This window comes from Elephas maximus, chromosome 11, assembly GCF_024166365.1.
Source record: "Elephas maximus indicus isolate mEleMax1 chromosome 11, mEleMax1 primary haplotype, whole genome shotgun sequence".
NCBI classification, from domain to species: Eukaryota; Metazoa; Chordata; class Mammalia; order Proboscidea; family Elephantidae; genus Elephas; species Elephas maximus.
Window position 1 is genome coordinate 24,387,492 of NC_064829.1, and position 27,721 is coordinate 24,415,212.

At 40.5% G+C, this 27,721-nt stretch overlaps 1 protein-coding gene across 1 annotated transcript in view; it reads right to left on the reverse strand.

Moving 5' to 3' along the window:
• Positions 1-27,721, reverse strand: part of L3MBTL4 (L3MBTL histone methyl-lysine binding protein 4) — a 710,419-nt gene that overhangs the window by 330,309 nt on the left and 352,389 nt on the right. The window contains 1 exon segment of the mRNA XM_049900533.1: positions 3,614-3,716. Within this exon segment, the coding sequence (XP_049756490.1) occupies positions 3,614-3,716 (103 nt within the window).

Here is a 27,721-nt window from a genome sequence, read left to right on the forward strand (position 1 = left end):
AAAACAGCCTGGTACTGGTACAACAACAGATTCATGGACCAATGGAGCAGAATTGAGAATCCAGACATAAATCCATCCACATATGATCAGTTGATACTTGACAAAGGCGCCAAAACAGTTAAATGGGGAAAAGACAATCTTTTTAACAAATGGTGCTGGCATAATGATATCCATCTGCAAAAAAATGAAACAAGACCCATACCTCACTCCATGCACAAAAACAAGCTCAAAATGGATCAAAGACCTAAATATAAAATCTAAAACTATAAAGATCATGGAAGAAAATACAGGGAGAACTTTAGGAGCCCTAATACATGGCATAAAGAGTATACAAGACATTACTAACAATGCAGAAGAAAAACTAGATAACTGGGAGCTCATAAAAATCAAACACCTATGCTCATCTAAAGACTTTATCAAAAGAGTAAAAAGACTACCTACAGACTGGGAAAAAGTTTTCAGCTATGACATTTCCGATTAGTGTCTGATCTCTAAAATCTACTCGATACTGCAAAAACTCAACTACAAAAAGACAAATAACCCAATTACAAAATGGGCAAAAGATATGAACAGACACTTCACTAAAGAAGACATTCAGGTAGCTAACAGATACTTGAGGAAATGCTCATGATCATTAGCCATTAGAGAAATGCAAATCAAAACTGCAATGAGACTTCATCTCACTCCAACAAGGCTGGCATTAATCCAAAAAACACAAAACAATAAATGTTGGAGAGGCTGTGAAGAGACTGAAACACTTATACACTGCTGGTGGGGATGTAAAATGGTACAACCACTTTGGAAATCGATTTGTTGCTTTCTTAAAAAGCTAGAAATAGAATTACCATAAGATCCAGCAATCCCACTCCTTGGCATATATCCTAAAGAGATAAGAGCCTTTACACAGATGGATATATGCACCCATGTTCATTGCAGCACTGTTTACAATTGCAAAAAGATGGAAGCAACCAAGGTGTCCATCAACAGATGAATGAATAAATAAATAATGTTATATTCACACAATGGAATACTAAGCATCGATAAAGAACAGTGATGAATCTGTGAAACACTTCATAACATTGAGGAATCTGGAAGGCATTATACTGAGTGAAATTAGTCAGTTGCAAAAGGATAAATATTGTGTAAGACTACTGTTACAAGAACTCAAGAAATAGTTTAAACAGAGAAGAAAATATTCTTTGATAGTTACAAAGGTGGGGGAGAAGGGTATTCACTAATTAGATAGTAAATAACAACTACTTTAGGTGAGGGGAAAGACAACACACGATACAGGCAAGGTCAGCACAACTGGACTAAACCAAAAGCAAAGAAGTTTCCTGAATAAACTGAATGCTTCGAAGGCCAGCGTGACAGGTGCTGCGGTTTGGGGACCATGGTTTCAGGGGACATCTAAGTCAATTGGCATAATAAAACTTATTAGGAAAACATTCCGCATCCCAGTTTGGAGAGTGGCGTCTGGGATCTTAATGTTAGCAAGTGGCCATCTAAGATGCATCAATTGGTCTCAACCCACCTGGATCAAAGAAGAATGAAGAACACCAAGGACACAAGGTAATTAGGAGCCCAAGAGACAGAAAGGGCCACATAAACTAGAGACTACATCAGCCTGAGACCAGAAGAACTAGATGGTGCCTGGGATAACCGATGACTGCCCTAACAGGGAACACAACAGAGAACCCCTGAGGGAGCAGGAGAGCAGTGGGATGCAGACCCCCAAATTCTCATAAAAAGACCACTAGGCTTAATGGCCTGACTGAGACTAGAAGGACCCCGGAGGTCATGGTCCCCAGGCCTTCTGTTAGCCCAGGACAGGAACCATTCCCAAAGCCAACTCTTCAGACAGGGATTGGACTGGGCAATGGGTTGGAGAGGGATGCTGATGAGGAGTGAGCTTCTTGGATCAGGTGAACGCTTGAGACTATGTCGGCATATCCTGTCTGTAGGGGAGGTGAGAGGGTAGAGGGAGTTATGAGCTGGTGAAATGGACACAAAAAGAGAGTGGAGGGAGGGAGCGGGCTGTCTCATTAGGGGGAGAGCAACTGGGAGTATGTAGCAAAGGGTATATAAGTTTTTGTGTGAGAGACTGACTTGATTTGTAATCTTTCCTTAAAGCACAATAAAAATTAAAAAAAAAAAAACTTCAATGATATTTGAACATGCTAAATTCTCTCAGTGCTGTCTCACAGAACATTCTGTGGTGATGGAGATGGCCCATACTCTGTGGTGTCCAACGTGGCAGCCACTGGCCACAGTCATCGGGTACTTGGAAAGTGGTCAGTGTGACTGAGGAACTGAAGATTTAATTTTAATTAACTTAAATTTATGAATAGACACATGTGACTAGTAGCTACCATCTCAGCTCTAGATATTAAAACAACATAGAAAATGCCTGAAGATTCTCTATAGCCACATATCCTTGGTGATGTCTGGAAAGCAGCTCTATAGCTCCAACAGTGTCCTCACCTAGTACAGAAAACCACCTCGCAATTATGGGACTGTGTCCTGTCTCTTTCTCTCCCTCTGTATGCCCTTTTCTCTCCTTCCTGCCTGTCCTCATCCCACACTGACATCCCCATCAGGTCCAGCTCCATACTCGTAATCCATGAGTCCCGCAGATTTGTACAAGTTACCAATGTGTTGGCATTTCTTCAATGTATTTTTTTTTTATGGATACTATATTATTTTCTTTTCATTATTAACATTATATTTACTATATAACATATTTATATATGCTATGTGGGAATGTTTACCATTATTTCCTGTAGGAACATACGTTTTGATTCATTCAGAACTGTTTTATCTTCTAGTGATTATAGCTACCTCATAAAGAAGGCCTTCCTATAGCCCAACTGGGTCTTATTTTATTCAAACAAACGTTTTCTTGCTTCACATATTATAAGACTTATTCTTTTCTCTTTATACTTATCTATGATGTTTGTTTTGTATATTTGTGAGTTTGACTAATTCAACAACAAATCTGTTCAGACTTAACTTACATATTCTGTTGCTACAGCACCAATATGAATAATTCATCTAGGCAGTATTTTGCCTATTGATGCAGACAGAAAAGGAGCGAGGACTTGCGCATTCACTTGTACTCACTTTCCTTATGAGCATTCACTCCTGCATATTACTTTCAAACATTTAGAACAAGGGCATATTCTGCCATATAACTTCGTACTTTTCCTCTTCTGTTGTTTCACGGAATTATCTCACCTCCAAATAAGTAAGAAAAAGAGAAATGTGCAAGATAAAAACAAGAGGCTCTGTAATTTCTCCAGAAGAAGGCGAGACTCAGCAGTTGTGTGGAGACAGTTCAGGGGTGGGGTGGATACAGCATGGGTCATGTGTCTGAGGAAGGACACGCCTGTTAAGAAAACTGTCAGAGGACAGAGGACAAAGGACTGAGGTGGGTCTGGGAGGTGACTCAGGAATCAAAGGGGGCTCTAGGAAGGGCCTTAGAACACAGAGAAGGGAGTGTGACAGGAGGCATCTGGTTCCAAGAGAGTCACTTGTGCTCCTTTGTGCAGCTGTTAATCTGCACGGTGTTTTAATTGATCCCTGGAATAATTTAAACAAGAAAAAGTTTTACCTGTGATGTCTTGAATAACATGGATGGTGGATATGGCCTATTCCTTGGCACCCTGGAGTGGGACAAACAGCTTGACCTGGCAGGATTTTCACATCATTTGGTCCTTCAGGAAGTAAAAGAACCCTACTTGAAAATACCCTCAATGAAGAACTGGAAAGGCTAAAATACGTACATGATCTTAATTGAGACTTTACAAATGAAAGACAAGCCATTATCAAAAAGTACTTATTGGGTACTAACAATGTTGTATAAAATGATTTAGACAGAAAATATCCCTGCTGTAATAAATAACACTAACAGCAACTAATATCAGAGACAGAAGAAAATGAATACACATTGAAGAAAATTAAAAAAGAAACAAGTATGAGTATATTCATTTATTTCTTTCAGGCATTAATCCTAACAATACAGCTACAAGCTGAGGACGTGAGGTCTGGTTTGAGGCTCCCCGGTGAAACCCTCACCCCACCACAGCAAGGATTCCCAAAATGCTGAACAAACCTGAGCTAACACACAGAGCATGCTGTCATCTGTGAGAGTGGCCCTATCCAGGCTCATTCACATATGTCGAAGCTAGCTGCAGAAAGAACCATCTGACCCTGGACCATGCTCTAACCACTCCAGGTCAGCAGTGAATTCTGCCAGGCCTAATCTACCTCTAAAGATTATGAGGATTAAAACTCCCATACCTTGGGTCATGGATCGAAATGTGTTCCCCCAAAACGTGTCAACTTGGTTAGGCCATGATTCTCAGTACCGTGTAGTTGTCCTCCATTTTGTGGTTTTCCTATGTGTTGTAAATCTCTGCCTGTGGTTAAAGAGGATTAGGGTGGGATGTAACACCCTTGCTCAGGTCACATCCCTGATCCAATGTAAGGGGAGTTCCCCTGGGGTGTGGCCTGCACCACTTTTTATCTTACAAGAGATTTAAGGAGAGGGAAGCAAGCAGAGAGTGGGGACCTCATACTACCAAGAAAGCAGTGCCAGGAGCAGAGTGCGTTCTTTGGACCCGGGATTTCTGTGCAGAGACGCTCCTAGTCCAGGGAAGACTAATGACAAGGACCTTGCTCCAGAGCAGACAGAGAGAGAAAGCCTTCCCTTGGAGCTGACACCCTGAATTTGGACTTCTATCCTATGTGAGAAAATAAATTTATCTTTGTTAAAGCCATCCAGTTGTGGTATTTCTGTTACAGCAGCACTAGATGCCTAAGACACCTTGTTCTGTCTTAGTCCACACACACAGGTATAAACCTCTGGAATGTCCCATTCCACACTGTCATACTGTTCTGGCCTTACTTCCCTGACAATCCTGTACCTTCTTTCTCCCTCCACAGCTCTTGGACCTCAGTTTCCAGCCAACAAACTCCCTATTTTCTCATCCTAGTCTCAATATTTTCTCCATCTTCCAGCTCTAATTTAAGCATAGCTGTTGGTTGAAGAGATAGCTTCCTGCTGCCCTCTTATTTTCTCACACTGCATGTACCTGAGGATCGGTAGAGACGTCAGTGCCCTCTCTTCCTCCCAGTGCCTCTTCTAGACCACACTTCTCTCACACTCTTAGAAAACCCCTGTTCTTCTGAGGTTAATGACACTGGGCTCCATCACATCCACCCTCTCACTGACTTCGTCCATCTAACTGCTGTTTTCCATATCCTTCAGGGAGACTTTGGCACCCACTCAGCCCCAGCTCCTGCTGTTATCACCCTAGTTGCCCTCGATACCCACGTCCAATATGCTCCCCTTGAAGATCAGCAACCATCTCAGTTCCTGTGGCCTCTTCTGTGAATCTATCTGGGCTAAAGACCCAAAGGAAGTCCTCTCGATCTTGTCATTGCCCAAATGGACTGCTTCTAAAATCACTAACCAACATCCCATCTGACCACATATTCATGTCCTTCCAGATGGCTTACTCAGGTGCCCCACCTGCAATGGTTTGCAACTTCAACGGAATTTTGAGGCCATTAATTTCCCTTCATCATCAGTGCCCTCTCATCATAACACTTTTCTCTGGTCTAACTTCATTCTGTCAATTATTATTTGACTCTATTGCAAATAACCTAAACTCTCTTGCCTCTGTGACTTTTTATCACACCTTGCTAGTAAAATAAAACCCAAACATGGATCAATTGAACCATCCTGCTTTTCTGTGCTTTGCATAACCAAGTCCTGCTGGTAAAAAAATGACATAACAGTGCAGACTAGTTGTTACCAAGACACTGCCATCTTCAGCGTCACTTGGGCTCTCCTACACTCTCCCTAACTTTCCACTGCCCTCCACTCTTTGGCTTTCAGCAGCTGGCTTTTCCTCCTGCTTCACTGGAAAATAAGAGCCAGTAACGGAGCTCTGTGAGCGTGGCTTTCAACCTAAAACCACCCACCTGTGTGTCGTCATTTCCTCCCTTCCTTCCCCTTACAATGCAGGGGCATTCTTCCTCACCAAAGCAAATGCCTCCACACACACATGACGATCTCACCCACCTCATGTTCTCCAGAATCTTTGGGCAATCATATATTTCAGTCATTCTGTCTACTGAATTCTTTCTACCAACATTTAAACATTTTCTAGTTTCCATTTTCTGCTGCATAGTCAAACTTCTCAAATAAGTTATTTTTTTTTTAATTTTTATTGTGCTTTAAGTGAAAGTTTACAAATCAAGTCAGTCTCTCATACAAAACCTTATATACACCTTGCTACATACTCCTAGTTGCTCTCCCCCTAATGATACATCACGCTCCTTCTCTCCACCCTGTGTTTCCTTGTCCATTCAGCCAGCTTCTGTCCCCTCAGCCTTCACATCTCCCCTCCACATAGGAGCTGCCCAGATAGTCTCCTGTGTCTTCAAATAAGTTATCTTTATTTCCTCACATCTCACTTCTCAAACCACTTCAATTTGTCTTCTAAGGTTCTAATTACCTCTGTGCATTGAGTCTGACATGCACTACTTAGAGTGGATCGTATTCAATCACATGGAAATAGTCATTGCATTTGGTTATTTCCTTCACGAGTTGTCACTATCCACTGTAACAATTAGTGATACCATGCTCATAGTTTCCTTTCTGTACACGTACATTCTTTTGTAATCTTCTTTGCCAGTTTTATCTCCTCTACTTCGCCTTAAAATGTCAGAGAACCTCAAAGTTTGTTTCTGGGCTCTCTTTGCATTTTATACTAACTCCCTGGGTGATATCTATTTCTACAGTTTTATTCACCAACCAGACGTTATAAATACTCATAGACTATAGGGCAGACATTCTTTAAGTTCCAGTCCAGTATATCCAACTTTCTACCCAACATCTTCGGGACTTGGTGTCTTGTGCCCCACCTTGTTCCTTCTCCTCCTCTAGAGGTGCTCACCTCAATAAATCACATTACTATCCATGCCAGAAACCTGGAAGTTATCTTTGACATCCCTTCTCCCTCATTCCACTTCACCTCAACTTCCAATCAATCTTCAGTTCCTCACATATTTCTTTAATCTGCACCAAACCTAATTTCTCTTTTCACCACTGTGACCAGCCTAACTGAAGTCAACTCTCCAGTCTCCTGCTTGGAGAATTGCAACAGGCACTCTTTACCCATCACAATCTATTCTCCATCTTGCAACCAGAGTGATATTTTCAAAACACAAATCTAATCATGTCACTTCCCTGCTAAAGACCTTCAGTGGGTTCTCACTAGGTCCAAGATCTTCAGCCTGGCCTACCTGATCTGACTCTTCAAATATGTCTAACTCAATTTTCTTCCTTATCAATAGTCTCCATCTATACTGGCCTCCTCCTATTCCTAGACCCCGAAAGGGTCTTTCATAATCAAGGCATTTGCATATACTGGAATGAGCTTCCCATCTGTTATCCTGGATAACTCCTACTTATCCTTCAGGTCACAGCTTATATTTCACTTCCTCAGGCTAATTTCCAACAATAGTGTAGGTTTCCACTTTATATACAACTTACCTTGCCTACAAATTAAGCATTTGTTTGTCTACCTCTCTTGTTAGATGGTAAGCTGCAAGCCTAAGTCTAGTTCACCAGTTCCTAACACTTTGCCTAGCCTGACACATACTTGGTGCTCCGTAAATGCTTAGTGAATGAATAGATGAGTATTCCATAGTTCTTCCCTGGAAATGCTCATAATATAAAAAAGAGGTCAACATATAATCCAAAAAATTGCATTACAGTCTGATTATGTTGCATGAAAATACTGACTGAGGCTAGGTCCCATAGTGTGGTGATGTTAGGACAAATATGTACACTTCACATATATTTTCATTGCATTTACTGAATGATAAGAAAGCATGTCTTAGACATTTACTATGTCCTCATGACTTTGCAAAACACCTTGAGGGAGGAATAGAGGAGTAAGAGATGTCCTATTCATATGCAAAAATAATTAGAACAAATCAGAGGAACTGATGTTTAAAAATTGTGAACAGGTCCCCAATTAAGAAACATGCTGTGTCAATCAGTAATAAAGGAATATAAGAGCTAAGAAAGAACTATAGAATATAAAAAGACTTTTCTCCAAACTGTCTTATACTACACTACCAAGGCCACCATCACGAAAACCTTCAACATTAAACCCGGAAGCAAACAAACAAAAAACACTCTGCACCAGCCAGCCCAGATGTAACTTAGTTTAGACTACATCCCACCGGCAATGAACTCTCAATGAATGCTATTAAATGTTTTTTTTCCGGACTGTTTTCATACACTTGATTAAACTAAGATTCAAAATTATATTCTCAGTATTTATCAATGCATATTCATCTCCAGATCTCTAAGGGTTGCCATAATTTTCCCCTTGTTAGAGCTGTTAGGAAAGGTATGACCTCAACTCTCGGGAGAAGAGTTATTATTATATTAAGAATCACAGCAAGGGACAAAACAGAGAAGAAATCAAGAAGAACATGCAATAAAAGTGCACCAAACCTAACAACTTTCTTATTAAATTGTGTATGATGAAGCATAACGGGTTGATTCAATGGTGGGTTAGACAGAGAGCTACCCCTTGGGGAAAAGACATCTGTAAATTCTACAACAGGTCCTATTATTGCCTCTTGGATAATGGGAACCTATCTATAAATCAAATTAGTGTTTTTCTCCACATAATAATTGAGTTTTCTCCAATAATATCTGACTTGTAACATGGATATTTAGTGAATTAGATCTCAAGAAAAATGTTCTCAGCTCATATATCACTTCTTCAGAGAGACCATTGTTGGTCATGTTGTTGTTGTTGCTAAGTGCCGTTGAGTCGGTTCCAACTCATAGCGACCCCATGCACAACAGAACGAAACACTGCCTGGTCCTGCGCCATCCTTACAATCACTGTTATGCTTGAGCTCATTGTTGCAGCCACTGTGTCAATCCACCTCGTTGAAGGTCTTCCTCTTTTCCGCTGACCCTGTACTCTGCCAAGCATGACGTCCTTCGCCAGGGACTGATCCCTCCTGACAACATATCCAAAGTATATAAGGTGCAGTCTTGCCATCTTGCTTCTAAGGAGCATTCTGGTTGTACTTCTTCCAAGACAGATTTGTTCTTTCTTTTGGCAGTCCATGGTATATTCAATATTCTTCGCCAACACCACAATTCAAAGGCGTCAACTCTTCTTCGGTCCTCCTTATTCATTGTCCAGCTTTCACATGCATGTGATGTGATTGAAAATACCATGGCTTGGGTCAGGCGCACCTTATTCTTCAGGGTGACATCTTTGCTCCTCAACACATTGAAGAGGTCCTTTGCAGCAGATCTGTCCAATGCAATGCGTCTTTTTTTTTTTTTTATAACTTTTATTAAGCTTCAAGTGAACGTTTACAAATCCAATCAGTCTGTCACATATAAGTTTACATACATCTCACTCCCTACTCCCACTTGCTCTCCCCCTCTTGAGTCAGCCCTTTCAGTCTCCCCTTTCTTGACAATTTTGCCGGCTTCCCTCTCTCTCTATCCTCCCATCCCCCCTCCAGACAAGAGTTGCCAACACAATCTCAAGTGTCCACCTGATATAATTAGCTCACTCTTCATCAGCATCTCTCTCCCACCCGCTGACCAGTCCCTTTCATGTCTGATGAGTTGTCTTCGGGGATGGTTCCTGTCCTGTGCCAACAGAAGGTCTGGGGAGCATGGCCGCCGGGATTCCTCTAGTCTCAGTCAGACCATTAAGTTTGGTCTTTTCATGAGAATTTGGGGTCTGTATCCCACTGATCTCCTGCTCCCTCAGGGGTCCTCTGCTGTGCTCCCTGTCAGGGCAGTCATCGATTGTGGCCGGGCACCAACTAGTTCTTCTGGTCTCAGGATGATGTAGGTCTCTGGTTCATGTGGCCCTTTCTGTCTCTTGGGCTCTTAGTTGTCGTGTGGCCTTGGTGTTCTTCATTTTCCTTTGTTCCAGGTGGGTTGAGACCAATTGATACATCTTAGATGGCCGCTTGTTAGCATTTGAGACCCCAGACGCCACATTTCAAAGTGGGATGCAGAATGATTTCATAATAGAATTATTTTGCCAATTGACTTAGAAGTCCCCACAAACCATGTTCCCCAGACCCCCGTGCTTGCTCCGCTGACCTTTGAAGCATTCATTTTATCCTGGAAACTTCTTTGTTTTTGGTCCAGTCCAATTGAGCTGACCTTCCATGTATTGAGTGTTGTCTTTCCCTTCACCTAAAGCAGTTCTAATCTACTGATTAATCAATAAAAAACCCTCTCCCACCCTCCCTCCCTCCCCCCCTCGTAACCACAAAAGTATGTGTTCTTCTCAGGTTTACTATTTCTCAAGATTTTATAATAGTGGTATTATACAATATTTGTCCTTTTGCCTCTGACTAATTTCGCTCAGCATAATGCCTTCCAGGTTCCTCCATGTTATGAAATGTTTCAGAGATTCATCACTGTTCTTTATCGATGCGTAGTATTCCATTGTGTGAATATACCACAATTTATTTACCCATTCATCCGTTGATGGACACCTTGGTTGCTTCCAACTTTTTGCTATTGTAAACAGAGCTGCAATAAACATGGGTGTGCATATATCTGTTTGTATGAAGGCTCTTGTATCTCTAGGGTATATTCCCAGGAGAGGGATTTCTGGGTTGTATGGTAGTTCTACTTCTAACTGTTTAAGATAACGCCAGATAGATTTCCAAAGTGGTTGTACCATTTTACATTCCCACCAGCAGTATATGAGAGTTCCAATCTCTCCGCAGCCTCTCCAACATTTATTAGTTTGTGTTTTTTGGATTAATGCCAGCCTTGCTGGTGTGAGATGAAATCTCATCATAGTTTTAATTTGCATTTCTCTAATGGCTAATGATCGAGAGCATTTTCTCATGTATCTGTTGGCTGCCTGAATATCTTCTTTAGTGAAATGTGTGTTCATATCCTTTGCCCACTTCTTGATTGGGTTGTTTGCCTTTTTGTGGTTGAGTTTTGACAGAATCATGTAGATTTTAGAGATCAGGCACTGGTCGGAGATGTCATAGCTGAAAATTCTTTCCCAATCTGTAGGTGGTCTTTTTACTCTTTTGGTGAAGTCTTTAGATGAGCATAGGTGTTTGATTTTTAGGAGCTCCCAGCTATCGGGTTTTTCTTCATCATTTTTGGTAATGTTTTGTATTCTGTTTATACCTTGTATTAGGGCTCCTAGGGTTGTCCCAATTTTTTCTTCCATGATCTCTATCGTTTTAGTCTTCATGTTTAGGTCTTTGATCCACTTGGAGTTAGTTTTTGTGCATGGTGTGAGGTATGGGTCCTGTTTCATTTTTTTGCAAATGGATATCCAGTTATGCCAGCACCATTTGTTAAAAAGGCTATCTTTTCCCCAATTAATTGACACTGGTCCTTTGTCAAATATCAGCTGCTCATACGTGGATGGATCTATGTCTGGGTTCTCAATTCTGTTCCATTGGTCTATGTGCCTGTTGTTGTACCAGTACCAGGCTGTTTTGACTACTGTGGCTGTATAATAGGTTCTGAAGTCAGGTAAAGTGAGGCCTCCCACTTTCTTCTTCTTTTTCAGTAGTGCTTTGCTTATCCGGGGCTTCTTTCCCTTCCATATGAAATTGGTGATTTGTTTCTCTATCCCCTTAAAATATGACATTGGAATTTGGATCGGAAGTGCGTTAAATGTATAGATGGCTTTTGGTAGAATAGACATTTTTACTATGTTAAGTCTTCCTATCCATGAGCAGGGTATGTTTTTCCACTTAAGTATGTCCTTTTGAATTTCTTGTAGTAGAGCTTTGTAGTTTTCTTTGTATAGGTCTTTTACATCCTTGGTAAGATTTATTCCTGAGTATCTTATCTTCTTGGGGGCTACTGTGAATGGTATTGATTTGGTTATTTCCTCTTCGGTGTTCTTTTTGTTGATGTAGAGGATTCCAAGTGATTTTTGTATGTTTATTTTATAACCTGAGACTCTGCCAAACTCTTCTATTAGTTTCAGTAGTTTTCTGGAGGATTCCTTAGGGTTTTCTGTGTATAAGATCATGTCATCTGCAAATAGTGATAACTTTACTTCCTCCTTGCCAATCCGGATACCTTTTATTTCTTTGTCTAGCCTAATTGCCCTGCCTAGGACTTCAAGCAGGATGTTGAATAAGAGCGGTGATAAAGGGCATCCTTGTCTGGTTCCCGTTCTCAAGGGAAATGCTTTCAGGTTCTCTCCATTTAGAGTGATATTGGCTGTTGGCTTTGCATAGATGCCCTTTACTATGTTGAGGAATTTTCCTTCAATTCCTATTTTGGTAAGAGTTTTTATCATAAATGGGTGTTGGACTTTGTCAAATGCCTTTTCTGCATCAATTGATAAGATCATGTGGTTTTTGTCTTTTGTTTTATTTATGTGATGGATTACATTAATGGTTTTTCTGATATTAAACCATCCTTGCATACCTGGTATAAATCCCACTTAATCAGGCTGAATTATTTTTTTGATATGTTGTTGGATTCTATTGGCTAGAATTTTGTTGAGGATTTTTGCATCAATGTTCATGAGGGATATAGGTCTATAATTTTCATTTTTTGTAATGCCTTTACCTGGTTTTGGTATCAGAGAGATGGTGGCTTCATAGAATGAGTTGGGTAGTATTCCGTCATTTTCTATGCTTTGGAATACCTTCAGAAGTAGTGGTGTTAACTCTTCTCTGAAAGTTTGGTAGAACTCTGCAGTGAAGCCGTCTGGGCCAGGGCTTTTTTTTGTTGGGAGTTTTTTGATTACCGTTTCAATCTCTTTTTTTGTTATGGGTCTATTTAGTTGTTCTACTTCTGAATGTGTTAGTTTAGGTAGGTAGTGTTTTTCCAGGAATTCATCCATTTCTTCTAGGTTTTCAAATTTGTTAGAGTACAATTTTTCATAATAATCTGAAATGATTCTTTTAATTTCATTTGGTTCTGTTGTGATGTGGTCCTTCTCGTTTCTTATTCGGGTTATTTGTTTCCTTTCCTGTATTTCTTTAGTCAGTCTGGCCAATGGTTTATCAATTTTGTTAATTTTTTCAAAGAACCAGCTTTTGGCTTTGTTAATTCTTTCAATTGTTTTTCTGTTCTCTAATTCATTTAGTTCAGCTCTAATTTTTATATTTGTTTTCTTCTGGTGCCTGATGGATTCTTTTGTTGCTCACTTTCTATTTGTTCAAGTTGTAGGGACAGTTCTCTGATTTTGGCTCTTTCTTCCTTTTGTATGTGTGCATTTATCGATATAAATTGGCCTCTGAGCACTGCTTTTGCTGTGTCCCAGAGGTTTTGATAGGAAGTATTTTCATTCTCGTTGCTTTCTATGAATTTCCTTATTCCCTCCTTGATGTCTTCTATAACCCAGTCTTTTTTCAGGAGGGTACTGTTCATTTTCCAAGTATTTGATTTCTTTTCCCTAGTTTTTCTGTTATTGATCTCTAGTTTTATTGCCTTGTGGTCTGAGAAGATGCTTTGTAATATTTCGATGTTTTGGATTCTGCAAAGGTTTGTTTTATGACCTAATATGTGGTCTATTCTAGAGAATGTTCCATGTGCACTAGAAAAAAAAGTATATTTTGAAGCAGTTGGGTGGAGAGTTCTGTATAAGTCTATGAGGTCAAGTTGGTTGATTGTTGTAAGTAGGTCTTCCGTGTCTCTGTTGAGCTTCTTACTGGATGTCCTGTCCTTCTCCGAAAGTGGTGTGTTGAAGTCTCCTACTATAATTGTGGAGGTATCTATCTCACTTTTCAATTCTGTTAAAATTTGATTTATGTATCTTGCAGCCCTGTCATTGGGTGCATATATATTTAATATGGTTATGTCTTCCTGATCAATTGTCCCTTTTATCATTATATAGTGTCCTTCTTTATCCTTTGTGGTGGATTTAAGTCTAAAGTCTATTTTGTCAGAAATTAATATTGCTACTCCTCTTCTTTTTTGCTTATTGTTTGCTTGATATACTTTTTTCCATCCTTTGAGTTTTAGTTTGTTTGTGTCTCTAAGTGTAAGGTGTGTCTCTTGTAGGCAGCATATAGATGGATCGTGTTTCTTTATCCAGTCCGTGACTCTCTGTCTCTTCATTGGTGCATTTAGTCCATTTACATTCAGGGTAATTATAGATAAATAAGTTTTTAGTGCTGTCATTTTGATGCCTTTTTATGTGTGTTGTTGACAATTTCATTTTTCCACATACTTTTTTGTGCTGAGGCGTTTTTCTTAGTAAATTGTGAGATCCTCATTTTCATAGTGTTTGACTTTATGTTAGTTGAGTCATTACGTTTTTCTTGGCTTTTATCTTCAGTTATAGAGCTGTTATACCTTTTTGTGGTTACCTTATTATTTACCCCTATTTTTCTAAGTAAAAACCTAACTTGTATTGTTCTATATCGCCTTGTATCACTCTCCATATGGCAGTTCAATGCCTCCTGTATTTAGTCCCTCTTTTTGATTATTGTGATCTTTTACCTATTGACTTCCATGATTCCCTGTTATGTGTATTTTTTTTTTGAGTTAATGTTAATTTGTTTGTTTTTGTGATTTCCCTATTTGAGTTGATTTCTGGACGTTCTGTTTTGTGACCTTGTGTTGCGCTGGTATCTGATATTATTGGTTCTCTCACCAAACAATATCCTTTAGTATTTCTTGTAGCTTTGGTTTGGTTTTTGTAAATTCTCTAAACTTGTGTTTGTCTGTAAATATCTTAATTTCGCCTTCATATTTCAGAGAGAGTTTTGCTGGATATATGATCCTTGGCTGGCAGTTTTTCTCCTTCAGTGTTCTGTATATGTCGTCCCATTCCCTTCTTGCCTGCATGGTTTCTGCTGAGTAGTCTGAACTTATTCTTATTGATTCTCCCTTGAAGAAGACCTTTCTTTTCTCCCTGGCTGCTTTTAAAATTTTCTGTTTATCTTTGGTTTTGGTGAGTTTGATGACAATACGTCTTGGTGTTTTTCTTTTTGGATCAATCTTAAATGGGGTTCGATGAGCATCTTGGATAGATATCCTTTCGTCTTTCATGATGTCAGGGAAGTTTTGTGTCAGGAGTTCTTCAACTATTTTCTCTGTGTTTTCTGTCCCCCCTCCCTGTTCTGGGACTCCAATCACCCACAGGTTATCCTTCTTGATAGAGTCCCACATAATTCTTAGGGTTTCTTCATTTTTTTTAATTCTTTTATCTGATTTTTTTTCAGCTATGTTGGTGTTGATTCCCTGGTCCTCCAGATGTCCCAGTCTGCATTCTAATTGCTCGAGTCTGCTCCTCTGACTTCTTATTGCGTTGTCTAATTCTGTAATTTTATTGTTAATCTTTTGGATTTCTACATGTTGTCTCTCTATGGATTCTTCCAACTTATTAATTTTTCCAGTATGTTCTTGAATAATTTTTTTGAGTTCTTCAACAGTTTTATCGGTGTGTTCCTTGGCTTTTTCTGCAGTTATCCTAATTTCATTTGTGATATCTTTAAGCATTCTGTAAATTAGTTTTTTATATTCTGTATCTGATAATTCAGGATTGTATCTTCATTTGGGAAAGATTTTGATTCTTTTGTTTGGGGGGTTGGAGAAGCTGTCATGGTCTGCTCCTTTAAGTGGTTCAATATGGATTGTTGTCTCCGAGCCATCACTGGGAAACTAGTTTTTCCAGAAAATCCGCTAAAAAAAAAAGTGCAGTCAGATCCCTATCAGAGTTCTCCCTCTGGCTCAGGCTATTCAGATGTTAAAGAAGCCGCCTGGGGAGGGTGGGGGAGGGAACAGAGAGATAGGAGAGTAGCACCTCAGAATATAGCCAGAGTTGCTTGTCTTGCTTGGAATGACTATTATATCTGAGATTCCCGCGGGCGCGTCGCCTATGTGCGCTGGCTGTGTGGAGATTGCCCCCGGGGGGTCTGGCCCGCTGGAGTCATGGTCAGATCCTCCGCTTCCAGCGTCAAGGCTCCCCTACTGGGACGGTGCACTCTCGACTCCAAAATCAGTCGCTGCCTACCGGGGACTTCTCGTCCCTCCAGCCGCGTGGCCCTGCCGCCTCTGCAAACCAGTTGGGCCTCCTCTCGGGGTTAGTTCAGATGGGTGGAGCAGCTCCCCGTGCTTGTGCCGTGACCGAGTGTCCCGGCTGGGACACTGTTCTCCCCGCTCCAATACCAGTCGCTGTCTCCCGGGGACTTCTCCTATCGGCTGCGTCCCACGCCGCCCACGCGACCCGGCTGGGCCCCTTCCCGGGGTTAGTTCAGGGGGGTGGAGCAGCTCTCCGTGTTTATGCCATACCTGCATCCAGTCCAAATCCCGGCGGGACGGTTCCCCAGCTGGGACGCTGCTCTTCCTGCTCCAAGACCAGTCACTGCCTCCCGGGGACTTCTCGTACCAGCTGCGTCCCACGCTGCCCGCGGAACCGGCTGGTCTCCCTCCCGGGGTTAGTTCAGGGGGGTGGAGCAGCTCTCTGTGCTTGTGCCGTACCTGACTGGTACGCTGGCTGCAGGCTCTGGAAACAATCGCTGCTTCCCCGTATTAGTTCGTTCTCCGCCTCTAAATCTGTGTTTGTTGTTCAGGGTTCGTAGATTGTTATGTATGTGATCGATTCACTTGTTTTTCCGTGTCTTTGTTGTAAGAGGGATCCGAGGTAGCATCTGCCTAGTCTGCCATCTTGGCTCCGCCTCTGCAATGCGTCTTTTGATTTTTTGACTGCTGCTTCCATGGCTGTTGATTGTGGATCCAAGTAAAATGAAATCCTTGACACCTTCAATCTTTTCTCTGTTTATCATGATGTTGTTCATTGGTCCAGTTGTCAGGATTTTTATTTTCTTTATGTTGAGGTGTAATCCATACTGGAGGCTGCGCTCTTTGATCTTCATTCGCTGGTCATATTCCCCTTTTTATCTTCTTTTTTACCGCTTCTACTTGAAATTATCTTCCTAGTTCATTTTTTATCACTGTCTCCCTTCACTAGAATGAGGACATTTACCTTATTAACTTGTTTATCATAGTGGTTTCATTGGTTAATTTTTATAAGTAGGTTGCCAGGCCTTTCTTCCTAGTCTTAGGCTCAAAGCTCTACTGAAACCTGTCCACTATGTGTGACCCTTCTGGTATTTGAAATATTGATGGCATAGCTTCCAGTATCATAGCAACAGGCAAGACACCACAGTATAACAAATTAACAGACTCCTTTACTTTTTTTTTTTTTTTTACTTTGGACACATTATTGGGTAAGACCAATCACTAGGAAAGGACACCACGTTTGGTAAAGTAGAGGGCCAATGAAAACAAGGGAAACTCTCAGTAAGATGTATTGACACAATAGCCGTAACGATGGACTCAAACATACAAATGATCACCAAGGTAACACAGGTCTGGGCGCCATTTTGTTCTTTTAGACATACGGTCACCATGAGTTGGAGCCAACTCAATGGCAACTAACAACAACAATTTGTTTACCATTGTACGTCTAGCACATATAATAGATACTCAATAAAAATTTGTTCGATGCATGAATAATTAGTAATGGCAACAATCGACACCTGGAAGCAAAGCATTTATGTATAGGTTATTTCAATAGATCCTCACCACAACTGTACAAGATAATCACTATTTCATTCTCATTTCAGAGCAGAGCTTGTCTAAAATTGATCTCCAGTCTTCTATTTCTAAACACTTAGAAATATTCACTATATCAAGCAACATGAATAACTCCTAATTTATTCCAACTTTTCTATGAAAATTTTTCTCAGGCAGCAACAAATCTAATGGCAATGTTCTTTTTGCAAGGACAAAAAAGAAAGGGAAAATACTCTTGCAAACTGGAAGTTATGTGAATAATGAATAATACTAAATACCAGCATAACCTTGTAGTAAGAGGTCCTCCTTGGACCCATTCACGTGGAAGTATGCTGTTAGTTTCCTACCCTCCTTCCTTGATTTTGTTGAGGCCAGCAAGGTGCCGAGCAACATATGTTCACTTTCCAGCCTCTCTTACAGTAGGACGCGGCCATTAGACACTGTTCTGGAGATTAAGGCCTAAGGGAAAGGCACTGCAGTGATGTCCATAACAGCCTCTTTTTTTCCTAGTCAAACGTAAGTGATGGACTGAATTGTGTCCCCCAAAAATGTGTGTCAACTTGGCTAGGTTATGATTCCCAGTATTGTGTGATGGTCCACCATTTTGTCATCTGATGTGATTTTCCTACATGTTGTAAATCCTACCTCTATGATGTTATTGAGGCAGGATTAGAGGCAGCTATGTTAAAGAGGTAGGACTCAATGTATAAGGTTAGATTGTATCTTGAGTCAACCTCTTTTGAGAAATATGAGAGGGGATCAAGCAGAGACAGGGGGACCTAATACCACCAAGAGAGTAGTGTCAGGAGCAGAGTGGATCCTTTGGACCTGGGGTCTCTGTGCTGAGAAGCTCCTAGACCAGCTGAAGATTGATAAAAAGGACCTTCCTCCAGAGCTGACAGAGGGATAAAGTCTCACCCTGGAAGAGGTGCTCTGAATCTGGACTTTTTGCCTCCTAGGCTGTGAGAGAATAAATTTGTTTGTTAAAGCCATCCACCTGTGGTATTTCTGTTATAGCAGTACTAGATGACTAAGACAGTAAGGATGAGGCTGGTGCTGCTTTGACCTTCCTACAATGCAGATGTAAATGCTCATGAGATGTCAAGTTCAAAGACAAAAGCACAAGTGTCGAGGAAGACCGAGAATGAAGAGAGACTGAGCCTGGGCCATGGCCTTGCCAGACCTGAGCCAATACCTCAGTGATGCTGTCATATAGGAAGAATAACTCTCTCTCTGATTCCAAAAAATCCAAACCCATTGCCCTTGAGTCAATTCCGACTCATACTGATCCTATAGGACAAAGCAGAACTGCCCCACAGGGTTTCCAAGGAGTGTAGTGGCTGGTTGATTCCATCTGCTGACCTTTTGGTTAGCAGCCAAGCTCTCAACCACTGTACCACCAGGGCTTCTCTCTCTGGTTAAGCCATTGTAAACAGGTTTTTGTGTTACTTGTAGCTGAAAAATTCCTATGATAAAACAATTTTATTTCGTTTTCCCTTTTGTGAAATCAAGTAATTTCCATTAAAATACACTCACACACACACACAATCCTAAAGTTTCATGTGGGTATTAGACCTATTATCATGTAAAGATGATGTAAAATAGCAAGGGAAAATCAAGAAATGAGAGATTTACTCATCTTTAGAAATGTGAAAGGAAACTGTCCTTTCTTGTTTCAAAAATGGCCCAAAGTGGCACCATGAGTGATGTAAATGAGAGGCTTTTTATTCCATCCCCTACAGGTCGGAGTGAGCTCACCTCCCTCCTCCTGAGCAGGAAGCAGCTTCCTCTCAGAGCTGTTGTTTTCACTTGGTTTAGAAATGACCTGGAGCAGTATGACAGTGCTGACACTGATGGAAGGAAATTAAGATGATCCACTCATTTAAATACATGGATGAGGTTCCAGATTTACACTGGCCAACATCAGGAAGTGAGGATCAAGAGGCAGCATTTGTACACTTATTTCAACACTACCTACTGCTGAAAAAGTATTCAATTTGACCTGATGCACTTACCAAACTTTTTTTATATAGAAATGACATTAGCATTGAGTGGTGATATCCACTAGATGATATATAAACACTGCTTCTTTGAAAAGTGAAACAGATTTAAATGTCATAACAGAGAAGTAAAGATACCCCATTTCTTATTTTTTAAATAAAATAACTACACAGAATTATTCATTTTAAGAGTCATTGCTTGTTATGTACCAGATAGTACTCCAGGTGCTAGGGATATGGCAGCAAACCAAAGTGAAAGGCCCAATTCTGTTGAAGCTTACGTTCTGGTGCAAAGACAGAGAGTAAATAATCAGTAAGAACTGTAATACAACATCAGAAGGTTATGGCGCTATGAAGATATATAAGGTGGAATAATAAGAACAAGTGATATGGGTGTCGGTGGGAAGCTCTTGAAGGCCAGCAGTCAGGGAAGACAATCTGACCCTGCAGCAGAATCCTGCACAAGCAAGACAGAAGATGTCCCGGGACGGCAGAAAGAAGGTCAAGGTAGCTGGAACCACATGAGTGAAAGAAGGGACGCAAGAGATGCTATCATGTGGGCCAAAACGAAAGGGTTCTCTTTATTCTGAGGGTGACAGAAGACACTGAACAGCATGGAGTTGGGGAGCAACTCCATCAGTGGGAACATGGTTATCGAGCCCCTGTTCTTTGGGGAGTTCGTGCTTCTTCTACAGGGAACTTCCAAAGAACTTGTGTAAGTTCTGCATTGTGGTTGGGGCTGGAAGTATGTGCTTGGGAGTCACTGGAACAGCTGATGTCACACATGGTGTTTAAAGACACAGGGCAGAGGAGATTTCCTAGGAAGCTGGTTGTCGATGGAGAAGAGAAGGCTGAGGACTGAGCTCTGAGAAATGTCAACGTGTAGAGATGAGAAAGAAGTGGAGTGAGAGACCAAGAAGTTACACCTAGGGATGGAGGAAAAAGAACATCTGAGAAGACCTGGGAAGGTAGTGCACCTATTTTGCTGGTCACAGTGACACTGAGATGTTAGGGCCTGGGCACTGGCCACTGGGTTTGGAGATAGGCAGGGTTGTGTGCCAAGAGTGTTTTCAGAGAAAAGGGGGGAACAAGACTGACTCAAGTCCAAGGCGAAACCGGAAAAAAGAAGAGACCAATAGTTTAAACAGTTTTTTAAGGAGTTTTGCCATAAAAGGTGGTGGCTCAAATGGGTTTACGGTCAAGAAAGTATTTGATTATTGTTTGTTTGAGTGGTGTTGGGGATGTTTCAGTAGAGGGAGCATTTGATAATGTAAGAAGTGAAAACAGAACGAGGAAAAAGTCTCCGAGTAGGCACAGAATGACGGGCCAGTGCCCCAGTGAAACTCATCAGTTCCAATGAAGGAAAGGCTAGCTACGTGAGCCCAGAGGCAGGTGCTCTGGTGGGCCTGGTGGTCACAGGTGGCACACTCCTTCACCGACATCTTTCATTTTCTCAGCAATAGGCAGCAAGTTCCTCCGCTGAGACTGAGACTGGCACAAGGGGAGCAAGAGCATTAAATCCAGAACTGAGAAAAAAAGCCAACTGTTCAAATACACACATGCTGTCATTTCAAATAATTAAGCTTTCACTATTCTTTATTTGGGATTGGAAACTTTTAGGTTACTGTTCTATTTTTTTTTTCCCCCACATTCCCCTACCCCAAGAAAATTTATACTGTAGTTTGCTAAGATTTAATGAAATAATTATCTTTGAATGTTGGAGAAAACAAATAATAAGCATATCTTTCAAACTGAAATTATAGGTTAATCATGCCTATTCTCCATCTCCTAATGAAATTAGGGACAGTAAACACTCGTTGGGCTAAAATAATGAGTTTCTCAAATAGAAGAAGAAAATAGTGCAATGGATCACTTTTATATGAGCTTTCTAGCCATGGTTGTATAATTCTTGTTAAATGACTGGCTGGAACTATGCAAATAAGGTGTGTGGAATCCTTGTGGAGGATTGGCCAGTTTTGCCATCCCACTAGGCTTAAAAAGAACTAACCCCAGAGGCTGAGGGGGAGACCTCACTACCATCAAGAAGAAAAACTGGGAATGGAGTGTGTCCTTGGGACCCAGAGTCCCTGCGTCGAGAGCCTCTTAGATCCAGGAGACAAAGCTGTAACACTGGAGACTGCAGCAGCACAGGACCGGCAGACGACTGCAGCTGACAGTCTGACCCATGGAGCAAGACAAATGAGTGCCTTTGGGTAGGAGGCTTCTTCAAGGAGTGGGGTGCCTCTGGCACGTACCAGCAGCAGCAAGGGCCGGCACAGGGCCCAGTGGCAGCAGCTGAGAAGAAGCTGTCCTGATTGAAGAACTGTACCCTGAGTTGCTCCTGTTACTTCCAAGTTGATCCTGATTCTGAATTGTAACCTGTTACTTTCCTATTAAACCCCATAACTGTATGATCTGTGAGTTCCCAACAAATTATTCAATCCAGCAGAGAAGCAGAGTGCTGCAGGAGGGGCGGCTGGTGTCTGAATTGATAAAAAGTTTGGAGAGAGGGTATGTCTGACCTGCACCTCATGCTGCTTCTCATCTCTCCCCCTGGAGTTAGGCAAATTCTGACACTACCACTACTTTTACAATAACCAAACACCAAGGCTGCTTGTACTTAGATTTCAGGCTGTCAGGTTTCCTGATGTATAAATAACACAGAACAATAGTTTTGTGAAATGAAAATGCAAAAAGGAATTAAAAAAAAAAGTTTCTAAAAATATGAAAAGGAAGGTAAATTAACCATCTACCTAATCCAGGAAAACATTTAGAAATATCCTAAGGAAGACCAGTGAAAATAATAACAATAATAGTTTTTCTACCACATAAAACAAATATATAAGAAAAATGCAACAGCAGCAAAGAGTTTTCTGTAAGTCTCTTCCAAAGAGCTGACAAAGCTTCCTGGGAAAAAAAAAATAAATAAAGTAAAAAGAGCAACATAGTATGTTAGGCATTGTTCATTATTGAAAAGTAGGCAGCAGATGAGTTCTTCAAAGAAGGGGAACCAGAAATCTAGATTTTCTTATTTTCATTACTCAATTAATTTATATATTGTTAGGGATTGAGGAGTGCCTCTCCAAAACATGTGTTGTAAATCCCGTTACCGCAAATCCCAGATTCAAGCCACCTGCCACAAAGCCAATACTGAGACAGGCGGAGGTAAGCAGCAAGAGGGCTTTACTGAACACCAGCATCTAAGAGACAGAGGGGGTTAAATTTCTCCCAAATTCTGTCTACCCTAAAGGGTTGATGGGAGGGTTTTATATGGTGAAGATCAGGGTTACCTAATGTTTTGAGCATGTAGTCCACCGATGGTCTTATACATCACAAAACAACTACAAGAAACTCTTTATTAAACTAAAGATATGCATGTCAGGCATCTGCACTCTAATCTGTATGTTTGTAACAGGCTGGAAAAACTCTCGGCTAGTGGAACTGTTCTGCCAAGTCCAGTCTGGCTGAGATAGGGAGCAAGAAAGAAAGTTGTAGATTAAAAATGTCAGGCAGCCTTTCTGCCGTTTTGCAGGCTGAAGGCCATTTCTCAAGAGAACAAAAAATAGAAGAAGAGAGACCAAGCCACAGGAGCTGAGAGAGCTCCACACTCCTTTGGAAGAGACCGGTGTAACTAGTGCAATAAAAAAATGTCTAGAGATTAGTTAGAGCATCATTATGGCGTTAGTTATGTCAAGCTCTGTCACCCATTGTGAACAGGAGAAAACACGTTGTAAGGTATTAGGGTGTTTGTTAAGAGTGGAACAGGCTGCTCAGCTATATCTGGAACAGAACCTGCACCATTTACCGAAGACTAGAGATTAATCACAGCTTATACAGCTATACTAAAACAAATGAGAAAATATTTTCTGTGTACTTTAACTTTAAAACTCTAAAGAAATGCATTTTCTCTACTTCAATCCTACCCCTATACTGGGGATGTAACCTCATTTGGGAGGAGGGTTTTCTTTGTTATGCTAATGAGGCTATATCAGCGTAGGGTGTGTCTTAAACCAATCACTGTTGAGATATAAGAGGAGCAGAATAGGTACAGAAGCAACCAAGCAGGAAGGGGGGAAGATAAGTGCCACCTGGAGATTTTGAAGGAATTTGGAGAAGTATATTAGAGAAGCTGAGACAAGGATTTTCCCCCAGATCAGACAGAGAGAACCTTCCCCTAAAGCCAGTACCCTGAATTCAGAGTTTTAGTCTTCTAAACTGTGAGAAGGAGTCCCTGGGTAGCACGAACAGTTAAGTGCTTGACTACTAGCTGAAAGGTTGGTGGTTCAAACCCACCCAGAGGCATCTTGAAAGACAGGGAGGGCTACTTGCTTCTGAAAAGTCACAGCCCTGAATACCCTATGAAGCAGTTCTACTCTACACACATAGGGTCACTGTGAGCCAGAATCAACTGGAAGGCAACTAACAAAAACAAACTGTGAGAAAATAAATTTCCGTTCCTTAAAGTCACTCACTTGTGATATTTCTGCTATAGCAGTACTACCAAACTAAGACACACGTCATCTATCGTCAGTAAGACTTTTAGGCAGTTTATAACAAAAGATATAAGGTAATAAACTAGCAAGTAAAATAATCGAGGCAGAACAAGAGGAGGAAGAGAATATGTTAAACAGAAGGGCTAATACAGTTGCTTGATGCTCAAGGTGGTTCAGCATCCTGGAGGTTAAGATAAAAGAGAAACGTTTCAGGCTTTGTTTATTCTACCCTGTCCTACAGGGTCACTACAAGTCAGAATTGACTCCATGGCAATGGGTTCTTTAAAAAAAAAAAGAACAAAAAACTAAGCCACAGACCAGCTCTTCAATGAAGGCAAAGATTTTCTTAGCAAAATATAATGCAATATATTTATAATATGTTGAGGAATCCCTGGGTAGTGCAAACAGTTAAGCACTCAGCTGCTAATCAGAAGCTTTAAGGTTCATTCAGAGATACTTCAGAAGAAAAGCCTAGCAATCTATTTCTGAAAAAAGCAGCCACTGAAAACCCTACTGAGAACAGTTCTACTATGACACACATGGGGTCGCCATGAGTTGAATCAACTCCACTGTAACTAGTTTTTTTTTTTTTTTTAAATCATATGTTGAGCTGTAAATAAGAGAAAGAATAATACAGTGGGTAATTATGTGATTATACAAAGATCACAGAAAAGGAAGATCTGTTTAAATCAGAGTACTGTATCAAGAAGAACAGGAGTTTGATGGAAAATGAAATGACTCAACCTGAAGCACCTGGATAAAGGTCTGGTCGCACTGCACATGGGGTCCCCATGAGCTGGGGACAGACACACCAGCTGCTGTGAACAGTAACAATATCCTGGATAAAATGTCTTAGATCGGTTGTGTACTGCATGGATCATTGTTAGGATTAGGGTAAGACACTGAAGAGGTACATATATGCTGTTAACTGATGCGTAGATATAACAGAACTAAAGAACAGAGGGAAAATGTATATTTAATTTGAAATATCTCTCCATTCAAGGATGTCATACTAATATTTTAAAAGATTTATACCACAACTATTTAAACATACAAAAACAGGTTCTTTTTATATTATCCAAAGGAATAACCCTTCCTAAAATGTTGGACTGTTTTGGAACCCAGTTTTTAACTTTTCAAAACTCCAGGAGAACAACCTCTTTGGTGAGCTATGGATGGGAAAAAATTGGGAGTGGCCCACATAAATAACACAGTAGTACAGAATTTGAAAAGTAGAAAAGAACATTAGGGGTTACTGGCACCAAAATATGTGTTGATTTACATGTAACAAAACCAAATTGAAATATACCTTCCCCGAATGGATTACCTTGTTTTGAGGGGCTTAACGGTAATATGGCATCTAAAAATATTTAACAAAAATATTATTTCACCAGGCAGCCTTACTCCATTTTGTGTGGATATGGGCCCTGAAGAATAAATCCATTACCGAGTTCATTACGTTTATAAAAATTCCATTTTGTGTTAGTGTAACAATTTACAGATATTATATCATTTGTGTCTCATAACAGCCCATGAGGTAGGCCAGGTAGAAATTAGCCTTAAGTGACATCCCTAAGACTATACAATTAATAGGTATGGAAATAATGATATAACTCTAGTTATTCAACTGTCACTCAGAATCATTTCTGTAACCTTATATTTGTTTGCTACTTATTTTCTAAGTAAAATTCTTTACTAGGAAATTACCACCATAATATTTAAGATAACTAAATTCCAAGATAATTCAGAAATTGAAAGAAGCAATTATTTATAAGAATAAGAATCTGTGATCAAAATAGATGCACTGGTCTTCTAAACATTACGTTTTATACACACCTTCTAAATCTCTCTAAAATATTAAAAACTAAACTACTTTGTTTCCCTGAACTTCCTTTAGCTTGTCTTTTATATGAAACCAGCCCTCTTTTTATTAAAAAGAACTAATTTGGTACTTGGTTTACATAAATGAAGTGTTCCCATCTAACATAAGTGGAAATGCTGCAAAACGCTCTGTCTCTCTCCTTCTCCTTGTCTTTCTTTCTCCATATTGTCTCATTCAAAGTGACACTAAACTCAAGCCAAAAGGAGGACAAATTGCCCTTCTCATTCCTATGATTTTTCTTATTCAGATGAAGGGAGATAGGGAACAGGCCTGAAATTTTAAATATATCATGGTTACTTATGAATTGTTTTTGAGTTTTTCCAGATTCTTGCTCTTTTCCCCTTTTACCAAAAGAGAAAATTAGTTAATAAATTCTGTTTCCATTGAAGGTGTCACACAGAATTTGCTGACTTAAAATCAAACTGACTAGTTGCTGACAGAAACATCTTATGTTCTCATAACCAAACACATATAAATTCTTTAGAAGAATCAACAACACTGCCAACCTAAGACTCCAAAGTGGGGTGGCTATATAACATCCTTTCAGCAACCTGGGAAGTACATCTAAAACAGTAACTATGGCAGCCATAAGCCCTCCACAAATTAACCACATTAGGAGTTTTCATTACTAATAAGCATTTGGCCTTTCTTAATAAAAGAACACTGGGAGTCATTCGAGAGGATCTTCATTTCCTTTCATATCATTCGAGTTACATTTTCTCCTTGGGGCTTCTAACCTGAACCTAACTCTACAATTAATAACACTCCCCTACTGAATGAGCTGGAGTTGGGAGTAAACTTTCTAATGAGAAAGAAATCCCCTTCCCTGATGTCTATAATAGATTCTTGAATGGAATGGAAATAGCCAGTCACCTTCCCTCTAAGGCCTGTGCACCATTTTATTCACTAGTAGCTGTGGATTCACCTGGACTGTAGAACTGACAGAGAGGAACACATCCTCGCTGAGTGTGTTTATTAGTGCTGCCCAAAGGGAGCTCCCTGCAAAAAAATGCAACAAACTAGAGTTCCTATAGGCAAGGCTGCCCATCAAAACAGCAAATAACAATGTTCACTTTATTCTCAATATAAAGGCAATCCACTCAGAGAAGAGGGGAAGTTCCTACCTTGTGGTCTGAACATTCAAATTCTAACTGGCCTGTGGCTGTGTGAGCACCCATAGCACGATGTACCACACGACTACCAAGACTCAGTAGTCTAAAGCTGCAGGACAATCACAGACAAGGCCCCACAAGGTCATAGGCCAAGGACACAGAAGGACAGAAGGAGGCTATCAGGGAAGGGACAGAGACCCTACTGCTGGCATACAGAGGCACAAGGGCCTCAAAGATGGTTAAATATATAAATGCCCAGGCCTCACAAAATCAGAATTCCAGAGGTCAGCTTGTAAACCTTCTTAAGTGTACCCTACTCCGCCCAGGTTGAGAGCCACTGGCCCAGTACATCCACTTATTTTTGCAAATAAGGAAATTAAGTCTTAGGAGGTCAAACTATTTGTGCCAGCTCATAAATCATATTATGGCACTCAGGACAAGAGTTCAAGATTCTTTACTTGCAGATCCATACTCTTTTCACTCTGCTACTCTGTTCAATAAGTAACTGATACACACAAACCTTCTTTCCTCAACCATTCCTAGCTTTAAATGATAGCCATGCATATCAAGGTAGTTAAAGATCTGAAATAAAAGAGAGTTCCAGCATATTTCAAAATTCAAATACA